General features: G+C 34.7%; 1 protein-coding gene and 3 non-coding genes across 4 annotated transcripts; 3 read left to right on the top strand and 1 right to left on the bottom strand.

The window, feature by feature from the left end:
* The first annotated feature begins 4429 nt into the window (after positions 1 to 4429).
* On the top strand, positions 4430 to 4501 carry Trnas-cga (transfer RNA serine (anticodon CGA)). Its single transcript has one exon. It is a non-coding gene; the product is annotated as a tRNA-Ser (tRNA).
* Positions 4502 to 4702: 201 nt separating this feature from the next.
* On the bottom strand, positions 4703 to 13275 carry LOC111705270 (maternal protein exuperantia-1). The gene is made up of 14 exons (XM_023477776.1): positions 13207 to 13275; positions 11718 to 11798; positions 11074 to 11117; positions 10440 to 10512; positions 10069 to 10122; positions 9928 to 9996; positions 9730 to 9811; positions 9616 to 9659; positions 8583 to 8668; positions 7539 to 8070; positions 6899 to 6972; positions 6344 to 6386; positions 5470 to 5572; positions 4703 to 5023 (listed from the first exon to the last, which is right to left on the bottom strand). Exons 1-14 carry the CDS (start codon positions 13258 to 13260, stop codon positions 5004 to 5006), a joined length of 1359 nt encoding a protein of 452 aa, XP_023333544.1. The 5' UTR covers positions 13261 to 13275; the 3' UTR covers positions 4703 to 5003.
* Trnat-cgu (transfer RNA threonine (anticodon CGU)) lies at positions 6592 to 6664 on the top strand. The gene has a single exon. It is a non-coding gene; the product is annotated as a tRNA-Thr (tRNA).
* On the top strand, positions 6778 to 6850 carry Trnat-cgu (transfer RNA threonine (anticodon CGU)). Its single transcript has one exon. It is a non-coding gene; the product is annotated as a tRNA-Thr (tRNA).
* Positions 13276 to 13499: the final 224 nt, after the last annotated feature.

Here is a 13499-nt window from a genome sequence, read left to right as displayed (position 1 = left end):
GAATTGGCAAGGAAAACACTCTTTTCTACCAGACACACATAGATGAGAACAACTTCTTGAAAATGTATATTTCAGTAACAAGGTTTCCTACAAAATACAAATTGTTATTGGCATACATGCATATAAATAATAATTGTTAATAAAGATTTAACAGTTGAAGGTTTTATCCAGTGTTTTGGATCCATATCATTTTGATTTGGATCCGGATCCGGATCCAAGGTAACTTTTGATTCTGTGAATCGGATTTTCCCTATTAAATGTTATGCAAGGTTATAATTTATAAACTATATTTATTATATATTCCGAAACCGGCGAAATGTAACAAAAAAAATTTTAAAAAATATAGACATTTTGATTTATTTATTCCATGGTTTTGGTTAATTTTTGGCGCTACCCGGATCCATATCAACGTTTCCTGATACGGATCCGGATCCGACCAAATGATACGGATCCGACCGGATCCGGATCCGAAACACTGGTTTTATCAATAAATGAGTATTGTTGTGAATCGAACAATTGGTTTAGAAACATGTACCATTGAGAATTGAACAAAGGCCTAAAAGGTATTGGAATTCTAGGTTTTGTAGGTTTAGCAGGTTTAGCAGGATTTGGAAACTCTAGGTTTAGCAGGTTTAGCAGGATTTGGAAACTCTAGGTTTAGTAGGCTTTGCAGGATTTGGAGATCATATTTTATTGCTGTTGTGAATCGATAAATAGAGGTTTTAAAAGGCACTGTTGTGAACTGATAAATAAAAAGGTTTAAAAGGTACTGTTGTGAATTAGGTATATGGAACTTAAATCTAGAAAACTGTGGTACGGCGAAAAGTTGTTTGAACTGAAGTCTAAAGCAATTTAATTCTTCTGAAATAAATATTTATCTGGTTAAAGTAATTTCACTGTTTATTTGTAAATGATTCACTGAAAATTATGTTTAAATTGGTTCTTTTAATGCACTTTGCTCCATGAGGTTTTTGTTTATATCTACGCGAAAGCCTTGGAAAGGTTTGGTTTGGTAAGTGGACGGAGGGTCTAACGGGGGTACAGTTTGTCAGAGACGACCTTACAATAGGGTAATTTTAGGGGTATGGTTCACAACACCGTACATGCGAAAGTTGAAAGTTAAATGAAAGTTTCTAGAAAGAGCAACTAAGAGATTGGCATCAGCAAAGGCAACAAAAAAGGCAGCAGGGATCATGTGGACACTAGAGGAGGAGGAAAGTTTGTCTAAAAATTACAAGCCCTACAAGATATTTCTGAAAAATACTGTGGAGAAAGTTTGGAGGGTAAGATGAAAGAACGAAGTAAATTACGTACCAAAATAATCCTGAAAACAAAGAACTTCTGGAAGCTAATCAACAAGGTGATGAGCCTGATGATGGGGATATCAGCAGTGGAGGACAATGAGGGTAACCTGGTAACATCTAATGCATTGATACAAGAAGTAGTGCTGGTTGAGATGGCGAAAATGTACAAAGGTCAGAGATCAGAGATCTTCAGCAGCAGAGGCGAACAACTGGTTAAAGCTGTGTACACTCTACATCATGAGGATCAAGGTGAATGGATCAAAAGAGAGCATGATAGCAAGAAGTTTGAGGAAGAGGTCTGTGCTGGAGTTACTGTTAAACAAGTAACTGATACTGTAAAGAGTCATAAAGACAACAGAGCTCCAGGGATAGATAATATTCCAACCAAGCTGTATAAGAATGCAACCCCATTATATTATCAAATGGTCACAAGGCTAGTTAACGAATGCTTGGAGACAAGTGAAACACCAGAAATCCTTGAACACAGGAAAGATGACCTTGATTGATAAAAAGGAAGCATCGCTTAAAGTGAAGGAAAAAAGACCCATCAAGGTGTCAAGTCTGCTGCTGAGTGTAATAACAAAAACGATAAATATGAGGATGCTGAAAGTATGCGAGCGTGAAAACATGTTCGGAGAAACTGAGTACGGATTTAGACCTGTTAGATCTACAACTGACTGTATTCTGCTCCTACTAGCCACAGTCAAGAAGGCTAAGAAAAAGGGGTTCAAAATATCTGTGGCCTTCAGATAGAGAGATTTTGTACAAGAAGCTGGACTAGTGTGGATTTGGAGGACGAGTACTGAGTATGGTCCAATCTATGTATTACAACGATAGTGTACAGATCAGGATTGGGAAGACGTTATCATCCCCATTGTGGTTTACTCGTGGAGTGAAACAAGGATGCGCGCTTTCTCCATTACTATTTGCTCTCTATATATCTGGACTAGGAGCTAGACTCAAGGAGTTGAAGTATCTAGGACTCCATGTCAAGGGATGAATACCCTGCTAGATGTGGTGGATAGGTATTGCAAGAATACCTGGATGTCCTTGTCAGTGGCCAAAACTTTTGTGCTGAGCACTGGAAAAGCTGGCAGATCCTGGAATATAGGCCAAACAGGAGACATGCTGAAGGAATCAATGATGGCTAAATATCTTGGAGTTAATATCCAACTGAGAGGAAAGTGTACGGTGAGGAAAGAGCAGGATGTAATCTCAGGTGCAAGGAGAATTGCACATTCCATCATGAGTTTGACGAGAGCTAACCTTGACAGGTTTGCAAGAATTCTGTGGGAATCCTGTGGGATACCTTCCATTCTCTACGCAGTAGAGGCACTGACTTTGAGCAAGCAGACAGTGGGAGCCATTGAGAGGATCCAGACCACGGTTGGTAACTTTATTCTACAAACCCCAAGATCGACCTCCAAAGTATCGTCATGGACAGAAGCTGGCCTGATGCCTTTTAAGTACAGGATCTGGCTGAAGGTAGGGAAATATTTGTATAGTTGACTCAAAAAAAAGAGATTAGGACTGATAATTACATTAGCACAATTCTAACATTGAGATGTTTAAGGTGGCAGTAATTACTGGAGAATTCTGAACAGGAAAAAGGATCCAATCCTGAAGGGGTGTGTTAAGGAGTTACGAGACCAAGGAGCAGATGATCCTTGGATGAAGTTGATACTGGAGATAGAAGGAGAGATTGGTACACCCATTGAGGGCCTCAAACTCAAGGAGAAAGTGATCGAGAGAGCGGTCATCTTCGTCCTGGATGAGAAGAGGGAACATGTATCCCTGAGATCTCAACCTCAACCATCAGAATGGTTCAATTTACAAAAGCACGTGAATGATTCACGGTGTAGTATGGTGCTGTACATGGCAAGGTCAGGGAATCTTCTGTTGGGAAACCATATGCAGAACAAGTTTAGTAAACAGTGGAAGATGTGCCCAGGCTGCAGGAAGAGTGGTCAAGATGTTAAACTGGATGAGGGACACGTAATCCTCAGATGTCCACTGGTATCAAGGACAAGATATAGCACAGGGATTGAGGAGTTTGTAAACCGCCACCAAGGACTATCTACAAGTATTATCCTGAGAAAATATCTTGGACAAGATAGAGCTGGGATGTGGGAACTTAGAAACAGAGTGGTGCGTATTCACCAACTAGTAGGACAGTGGCTCATCAGAACGAGGAATCTGCCAGAATAATGCATCCTGAGTCTTGACCACAAGCGGATTTATTTCTAGCCAGCCAAATATCCATGAGAACAGGTAACAAAATTGATAAATAGGGAAAACCCATCATTGTGGTATGAGAGGGACCCGGAGTAACAATAAATGTAATAAAGGCAGGTTATTAATATTGCCTGGAAAGATAAATGGATAAGGTGTTCATGTACCATGCTAAAGATCATACTAAACCAAGAGTTTAGGGGGGCCAAGGATGGTGGCCTGGGGCTACAGAATACTACGGGTTCTGATATCCCTACACCCGGGTACGCTTTCATTCAGGGTTCATAAATAGTACATGCCTTAAGCAGACTAACCAGATTCCCTCAGGCGTGAGGAATACACGTATCATTAGGGGGAGTGCTGAGGGGTGGGATTGACTGGGGCCAGGAACAACCCCAGCAATTCTCTTTAAATAAATAAATAAATAAATAAATAAATAAATAAATACTTCAGTCCTACTATATATACTACAGTCCTACTATATATACTTCAGTCCTACTATACATACTTTAGTCCTACTATATATACTTTAGTCCTACTATATATACATTAGTCCTACTATATATCCTCCAGTCCTACTATATATACTTCAGTCCTACTATATATACTTCAGTCCTACTATATATACTTTAGTCCTACTATATATACTTCAGTCCTACTATATATACTTCAGTCCTACTATATCTACTTCAGTCCTACTATATCTACTTCAGTCCTACTATATATAAGTCAGTCCTACTTCAGTCCTACTATATATACTTCAGTCCTACAATATATACGTAAGTCCTACTATATATATACTTTAGACTAATGTTATCACTTGACAAGCATGTTGCAACTCTGTTAAGTTTCCACTGAGTACAAGATGAAAAATAAACATTTTCATATGTGAAGCCTCTTTAGCTCAGTGGTAGAGCACTGGTCTCGAAAACCAGGGGTCGTGAGTTCGATCCTCACAAAATCTTTTTTTACTTTACCGTATAAGAATCTATTTAGAATGCAGAGGTTAGCTCTTTAGTACTAAAAGTCAGCTTAGATTTCTTACTTTCCATCCTGGAATTTTCCTCTTTTTTTATGACTTCTTGGCTTGTAAGTCCTAGTCATTTGTTCACATTTTAAATTATCTGAACACGGTTAAAGAATTAAACATTATCACATCTCAGATAAATCTTTTTTTATACCGACATTTTATTGAGTTTTTTTATGGCAACTAGTAATAGTATAAAAACATCACATCTATGAGATAATTCATTTAGAGTATTTTAAATAATGCTTTCAATATCGATTTAATCAAATCAAATCAAAGACTCTATATATTTGTGAGTGGGAGCTCACTACTCATTACAGGAATCAAGGGTTCCAAATTAAACAATTATCCAGGTTCCATGAAATCATCTACCGAGGATTGTATGGAATTGAGACTGGAAACCGTCGAATTCTAGGATGGACTCGAAAATTAGGAAAATCTTAGTGAACTTTGCAACTTCCTGAAAAAATCATAATGTTTTATATATTTAAGATATATTTCGTGCCACATAAATGTTAGAATTCTCATGGTTTGCATTATAATTTACTGGAGACCCATCATTCTTCTTTTAATGTAAACGCTTTAACGCATACTAGTTAAAGAACATAAATAAATAAACTTTCCAATGTGTGCCTAGGACTTACGAAAGTGGACACTTCAAGTGGACAAATACCAAGGACGTACAGAAAGGGTCAAAATAACCATGCAAAGTCATCCCCTTTATTATGACACAGATTAAAACAGTAAAATTTTTTTTTAAATGTGCGACAAAAAATATTTAGTATAAAAATCATCTTATGAAAAATATAGCCCCAGGCAAGCAATTGCCATTTCAATTTTTATTCTGCAACTAAATTCTGAGAAATGAAACCCCTGAATTTAAGATAGCTAAATATTGAAGTGTACCTTTAAAATGTTTCTCTAGAATTTTGAGCAGCTCATTCTTCTCTTCCTCCTGTAGATTGACCGGTTCCAAAACCTGGTTCAGTTTCCCTGATCTCCGGCTCTCCTAAAGAGAACGGAAATGGATTATAAACCATAAAACTGAAGTAATCATTCCAAAGGTTTGGATAGTACATACATCAAATCAAATAAAAATGTGGAGATTTGCCGAAAGCATCCAAGTTTCAGAATGGAGTTTCAAGTTATTTATCAAGAAATAAGTCGCCGTTTTTATTTCTGTCTGTTTGTAAGTCAAACTCATGAAAGCCTTGACCGCTTTGCCTCAAAATTTCAAGTTGAGTGAGTTGACTTGCTAAAAGAAAGTTCAATTTCTATGCAACGCTGGGTTGGGTTCCGAAGCTAATATGCAATAAATTGCACGAATTTTGCTAAAGTAAGAGAGAACGAGGTTCAAGGTTTTATTGTCTGCTATGATTTCAAGATGGTTTAACAACTTTTGATTTGTCTGTTTTCTGTCAATTGTACGTCATTCACATAATTTTTTCACGAGCGGAGAACAAGGTGCAAAGATATCTATTTTTACGACTGGATAATTTTTGATGGGTTAAGCAATAAAAAAATCGAAATTAAATTGGCATGTTTTCGCCCTTTGTTAGAAACTTTTCACCCAAAGATAGATTTTATCCAATGACCTACTTTACCCAATTCAGCAATAAACCTCCTACAATCTATTCATTCATGACATACTGGAGAAAAAAGGGGGTTGGGGTTAGAAAATAGTTTGCACTGACATATTACCTTAAAAAAGCTGTTTGGTATTTGTAATTAAAGTCAAATAAAATCTTGTTTAATAGAATTTTATTATAAAGTTAGTTACTTCTAGTTTCTTGTATCCAACATTTGCTTCAGCCAGGGCTCGTCTGAAACATTCAAGTTTATAAGATTATCCTTTTTTTTATATATTGGGGTTTTATTCGAAAATATCTTTATGTCCATTTTTCACTTACGATTGAAAAAATAAAATGATTTTCAGCAAAAAACTAATTGTTAAACGTTATGAAGCATGTTGCAACTATACCCTTTGTTCCAACACAAGATAAGGAAACAGTATTATTCAGGTGTGAAGCCTCTTTAGCTCAGTGGATAGAGCACTGGTCTCGTAAACCAGGGGTCGTGAGTTCAATCCTCACAGGAGGCAAATCTCTTTTTTTAAGCATGACAAGAAACTAGTTGTTAAACGTTATCAAGCATGTTGCAACTATACACTTTGTTCCAACAAAAGATAAGGAAACAGTATTAATCAGGTGTGAAGCCTCCTTAGCTCAGTGGATAGAGCACTGGTCTCGTAAACCAGGGGTCGTGAGTTCGATCCTCACAGGAGGCTAAATCTTTTTTTTAAAGTATAGATGCGTGACAAGGAAAAAAAAATTACCTGATTCTCAACATTCTCTCTCGAACCTTCCATCCTTCTCCTAACCTATCCTCAAATACAGGTCGCAGCGTGCTCTAAAGAAAGTATTTTTAATTTGAAATAATTGATTTTTGACAAAAACTGGTTGACCTATAATTCTTTTCCTTTTCAACTATCGTCTAATTTATGCCATCATATACATAGAATAAAATACCATTTGTTCAACCCACAACCCAGAAAGTTCCATGTATCCGGTCCAGGGAAACAAATTCAGTAAATCCATAAGCCAGAGAAAACAATGGACCCGGGACCGTCCTTCAATGTTATCAAGTAAAATTGTATTCAATTGTGGGCATCTAATATAAAGTAGTAATCTCTGTTTGGATGTCTGTTTGGATGTTCAAACATAACTCATGAACCACTAGACAGATTTGTATTAGGGAACTCGGTAGAACTACGGGAATATTTATGGCCTAATTTAAAAATTTAAGTTAAGTGGGTTGACTTGTACCGGGAAATTTTTGTTACAGACCAAGCTGGGTTCACAATCATAATTTTATAATTTAACTTACAAGTAAAACCTCGCTAATTTTACTACTCTTAGCTTTAAACTTATGAAAGGCTTGATAAGGTCTGTGTAAAATACTATTAAAGATGGCACCTGTATTTTATCAGTCTTTTCAAGTTTACACAGGTTTTCTCTTTCTTCCTCTAGGGTGGTGACGAACAATAAAATAGATTCTTGAAGTTTCTTTTGTTGTGGTTCGGTTAAACCTGTAGTTTCTAGACTAGACATGGTTGGACTAGTTTTTATTTCGGCTGGCGTTGAAGTTTCTTTACTTTCTGTTTCAGCTGGCGTTGAAGTTTCTCTAGCTTCTGTTTCAGCAGGCGTTGAATTTTCTCTAGTTTCTGTTTCAGCTGGCGTTGAAGTTTCTTTACTTTCTGTTACGGCTGGCGTTAAAGTTTCTCTAGTTTCTGTTTCAGCTAGCGTTGAAGTTTCTCTAGTTTCTGTTTCAGCTGGCGTTGAAGTTTCTCTGGTTTCTGTTTCAGCTGGCGTTAAAGTTTCTCTAGTTTCTGTTTCCGCTGAGGTTGAAGTTTCTCTAGTTTCTGTTTGATCCTGTGAAGGAATTTTTTCCTTGCTTTGGATTTCAGGGTCGGACAGTTTGTATAATATCTCAATAACTCGTTGACATCTAATAAGTATAAATTTAATATTTTATTTTAATTTGTTAGTAAGTAAGTAAGTAAGTAATTTATTCTAAAAAATAACAAAAAAATAACAAAAAAAGAAAAAGTGTTTAGGAGAAAATATTTAAAAACCTCCAAAAATAGAGGTTGTGGGAATGATTCGCACATTTCGAAGAAGAGAAAGATAAATATCTATTTTTACATTTTAAATTAATTGATGGTGGATGTTTGCATTCTTCGACGATGAACACACATTTTTTAGGAATAGAATAAGTAACTAGTTTTATTGTCAGATTGAAGCTCATATTACCGTAAAAGGCTAAGCCGAATGGAGCATCAGACTTAATTTGTTAACTAAATTAAGACAAAATAAGTTTCAATAAGTCCAACTAAACACGACATTTTAAAGACGAAAAACATTTTTAACTTTTAGTTTCAAACTTACATCGTTTCTATAAACTGCTCTTGAAATTTCCCTTTACACTAATATTAAGTCTGAACAAAGTATAAAACTAACCTATGAACAGCTCTAGAGGTTGGAAGGTTCGTATCCCGGAGAACAGTTTTACACAAGGATCGGAGAGATAGAGAAGTAATTAGCTCCTTGCACAGAATATAAGTGTAAATATATAAATTATTAGTTGATAGATAGGAATATAAATTTTCTTGAAAAATCACCCCCCCCCCCCCTTAACATTTCTAGGGTGGGCAAGAAAAATGTGCATTAAATTCAAACCAAGAAAAAAAATACCTTACCAATTAAGGATATTTTGGGGGAAAATTTTATAATTTGGGGGAAATTTGTGTGGGAAAAATTTTAACCTATATTTCAGAGGCAGATATAATTTTTTAAGGGCAATTTTTAGAGTTGGTGGGAAATTCTACATCTTTGTTTTTGGGGCGAATTTTAGTTTTGGCGGGCTTTTTTCAGTTTTGTCAATTTTGTGTATGGGAAATCTAAAATCTTTATTTTGGGGTAAAATTTTTTATTTTTTTAAGATAGGGCTGTAAATTTAAAAATTGGTTGTATCTATAAATCTTTTGGAGATAAAAAAATTTGATTTAGGTAAAAAACAAAAATATTTGGTGCCATTGTAAAAAAATCAAAAGTTACAAATGTTGAAAAAATGGGGCAAATTTATGTCTGGTGGGGCAATTTAAATAAGAATGTGTGAGTGTAATTTAAAAAATCCTAACTTGGAGGCATTATTTAATAAAAGAGGGCAAAAAATAAAAAGAATCTAAGCAAATGTTAAAGTGGAACTTGAGTTTGCCTACAGAGTGTAGGGTTTATAAAAAAATTACTGTGGGGGCATATTTTTTTCAAATTTTTGGGAAAATTAGCTATTTTAGGAACTATATGAACCCCCTTCTATGGACTTCTTGCCCCCCCCCCCACAGGATGGGGCAAGCCTTCTTAAGGGGGACATGCCCACCCCCTTTATCAGGCTCCCCCATATTCGAAAATTATTTCTTCTCCAAGTCTTCACAATATATAACCCTGTAGAATGTAGATTAATTTTAAATTATTTTTATTGATGTTTATGTTCCTTGTTAGAAATTGAAGATATCACATCAGTAGAGTTACAAAATCCTAAAAAATGGAACTTATGAAAACATTTTAATAAGTTAATTCAAAATAAATAAAGTATGTCTTAAACAACCTTTTATAATATCAGAACACTGTTGCAGGAGGTGAGACCTCTCAAGAGATTTAATGAACAGAGGAACTAAAATCTTACGATCCTAAAGAAAATAATTAACAATTAATTTTCTTAACAATCTGACTTTTTACATATGAGCATCCCCCCCCCCCCCTCCTCCCGACACTGTAGAAACTTTTTCTGATTTATCCCAGCAACCTGTTCATGAGAGGTAAGAATTACACCGTCTGTTCCAGCTCCTGCCTTTTCCAACCAGTTCAAAAAATCCTTTAAAAAATAATAGTTAATCATAAAAAATTACGATTAAAAAAATTTCAGATTTTTAAAAAGACAACTAACCTTTAATCCAGAAATTTCTGTTTTAGTTTTTAACACCTCGCCTGTGCTTAGGTCCTGAATATACGTATAGATAAAAAATACTGAGCTGGGAACTCCGTTGTGGATATCGAGATCACTAGATCAATGCTTGATCTCGATCTTTTCGTTAATCTGCAGATTAATTTAAACTTTATTTGATATCCTGCACGGTAATCCTACTCTGGAGGAATAACTAAAATGAAGAAACTAAGCATTGATACTCAAATTAAAAGTGCCCGCTGTAGATATCGAGATTAAGCAATCGGGATTTTGAGTATCACACAAAAAAATTTCTAGCTCAGGATAAATTTTTAGTAGAAAGTATTTTAGCGCGATATTTTTATTAGTTTTACCTTCAGTATTCTGCTTCTTCCAATGTTGACAACACGAATGCTAAAAGCTTGTCTTGCTGCAGGGTTTGGTGTTCTAAACAAGTTCAACATTCAAATTTACAAAAGAGCTTAGAAAATTATTAAATTAGCCAATTTTGGGAGAGATACAGGTTTTCGTTTAAAATAGCAACATTTTCTTTAACATCACAACGAATAAGAAAGATATTTAAGTAGTAAAGTAAGCATTACTCAAAATAAGTAGTAAAGTAAGCATTACTCAAAATAAGTAGTAAAGTAAGCATTACCCAAAATTGTAATAAAACTAAAATAAGATTAGAATAATCTATATATTTAACTCTTTACTCATATATTTATATACATATATATATGTAAGCTAAAGCTGGCTTATAGTTTTTTTCTTTCAAAACTCTAATTTTTAACCCCCCGGTCCCTTTGTTTTAACGTGTTTAGTTTTAAATATGCGAAGTGGTTTTTTTTTAATCCACGGGCAACGCCGGGCTCTTTAGCTAGTGGAAAAAAGATGAGCATAAAACAGTGTAAATCCAACATAAAAAATGTAAAAAATTAATCCTTCCTTGCAAGAATACATTCAATCTATCTAGATGGTTTGGCTAGAAAAAAAAGAAAAAATGACCTGTTGGGCATTATGTACTGAGAATATGTCACGTTTTCTCCCTTCTAGGAGATGGAAATATCATTCGGCAAATTGTTGTATTTTGTAATTTGATGACACAGGCTGTCCCAATAAACATGGGAATTGGGTGACGATTTTAGATTGCCTTTCTTAAGAATTAGCACAGTAAAACCAGATTTAAAAAGTTTATGCATAATTATTTGATGAAAACAGTAAATGGCAATTGTAATGATGTGTCGATCTGTAATGTCTCTTCAAGATGAACAACGACGACATCCGAGTTTACTTTGTTTGGACAAAGTAATTTTCTTGTTTTACTGAGTAGTCGTCACTTATTCCCATGTTTATTGGGGCAGCCTGAACATTGGTAGAAGATAGGGGTTGTGTACACATTTTACTGTGACGTATTCTGACTGCTAGGAACTAGTTTTATCAAAACAATAAAAATATTGTAAACAAAGATCAGAGTATTTATGGACGGGACAGGGTAGGTCTAGTTTGTGGACTCACTGTTTAATAATAGCTGTTTACTTACAACAAAACCAGTTTGTTTGCAGTCCTAATCCATCATAGTTAAATAAATACAAACCCTATACCCCTTTCCTTGAATCTACTCTCATTGACTTGTATGTATTTCCACCTTCCTGACTTCTGTAGAATCCTCCGATATGACAAATATCATCTTCAAGCTTTCTACCAGTAGTATCAAGATCAAATCCAACTATCTATATATAGAAGTATCAAGATCAAACCCAACTATCTATATATAGAAGTATCAAGATCAAACCCAACTATCTATATATAGAATATATCAAGATCAAATCCAACTATCTATATATAGAAGTATCCAGATCAAACCCAACTATCTATATAGTATCCAGATCAAACCCAACTATCTATATATAGTAGTATCCAGATCAAATCAAATCAAATCAAATCATGAGTGTTAGGGAAAGCTTTAGGCTCCACTCTACAGCTTGGAGTTTCAAGTCCTGACTGAGAGGTGGTTTTTCAGCCCGGATTTATTTAGTGTAAAATCGTTAATGAAACGAGTGTTTTAAATTAATCGGAATGATCCCAGCAACACGACCAAATTTGAGCCATGCAACCATTTTTAGCTCCCTTTCATTCATGTATGATCATCTATTTGTTAAATATGTATGAGTGAAGGGGAGCCCCCCAATGGTTTGTTTTGGTGCAGATATGCATTCCTGAGAATACATATTTGTGGTATAATGTCAATAAGTGATACATTTAAACATTATAGTTAAATATGGCTCAGAATAATGGATATAATGGAAATAGTCAAATGAAGTTCGTAGTCTTATGAACTATCTATATATAGAAGTATCAAGATCAAACCCAACTATCTATATATAGAATATATCAAGATCAAATCCAACTATCTATATATAGAAGTATCCAGATCAAACCCAACTATCTATATATAGTAGTATCCAGATCAAACCCAACTATCTATATATAGAAGTTTCCAGATCAAATCCAACTATCTATATATAGAAGTATCCAGATCTAACCCAACTATCCATATATAGTAGTATCAAGATCAAACCCAACTATCTATATATAGTAGTATCCAGATCAAACCCAACTATCTTTATATAGTAGTATCCAGATCAAACCCAACTATCTATGTATAGAAGTATCCAGATCAAACCCAGCTATCTATATATAGAAGTATCCAGATCAAATCCAACTATCTATATATAGTAGTATCAAGATCAAACCCAACTATTTATGTATAGTAGTATCCAGACCAAACCCAACTATCTATATATAGTAGTATCCAGATCAAATCCAACTATCTATATATAGTAGTATCCAGATCAAACCCAACTATCTATATAAAGAAGTATCCAGATCAAACCCAACTATCTATATATGTAGTATCCAGATCAAATCCAACTATCTATATATAGTAGTATCCAGATCAAACCCAACTATCTATATATATAAGTATCCAGATCAAACCCAACTATCTATATATAGTAGTATCCAGATCAAAGCCAACTATCTATATATATAGTAGTATCCAGATCAAACCCAACTATCTATATATAGTAGTATTCAGATCAAATCCAACTATCTTTACTGTCAACTATACAACTCTACCGTATATCTTCCTGATTTCTTTACTGAATCAGAAGATTTCTCCTCTTCCCTCATTTTTATCTAGATTCTGAAACAATGCACATTTGATTTTTTTATAAATTAAAATGAAAACTTGAAAACTTTATGTACACTATTCGATTTTGAAAATCAACTCAGAAATGATTCAAATAATAAATCATAAGCAAGTCATAAGATTTAACCAACTAATTTAGGCGTTTGGCGATTACAGATCAAAATTCATATTCCAATCAATCAATCAATTAACCGCTGCCCGTCACAACCTATACTTTTAC

The sequence above is a fragment of the Eurytemora carolleeae genome, unplaced genomic scaffold (genome assembly GCF_000591075.1).
Source record: "Eurytemora carolleeae unplaced genomic scaffold, Eaff_2.0 scaffold424, whole genome shotgun sequence".
In the NCBI taxonomy this organism is placed as follows: Eukaryota; Metazoa; Arthropoda; class Copepoda; order Calanoida; family Temoridae; genus Eurytemora; species Eurytemora carolleeae.
Note: the sequence above shows the minus strand (reverse complement) of the source record. Positions and strands in the feature narration are given on the sequence as shown.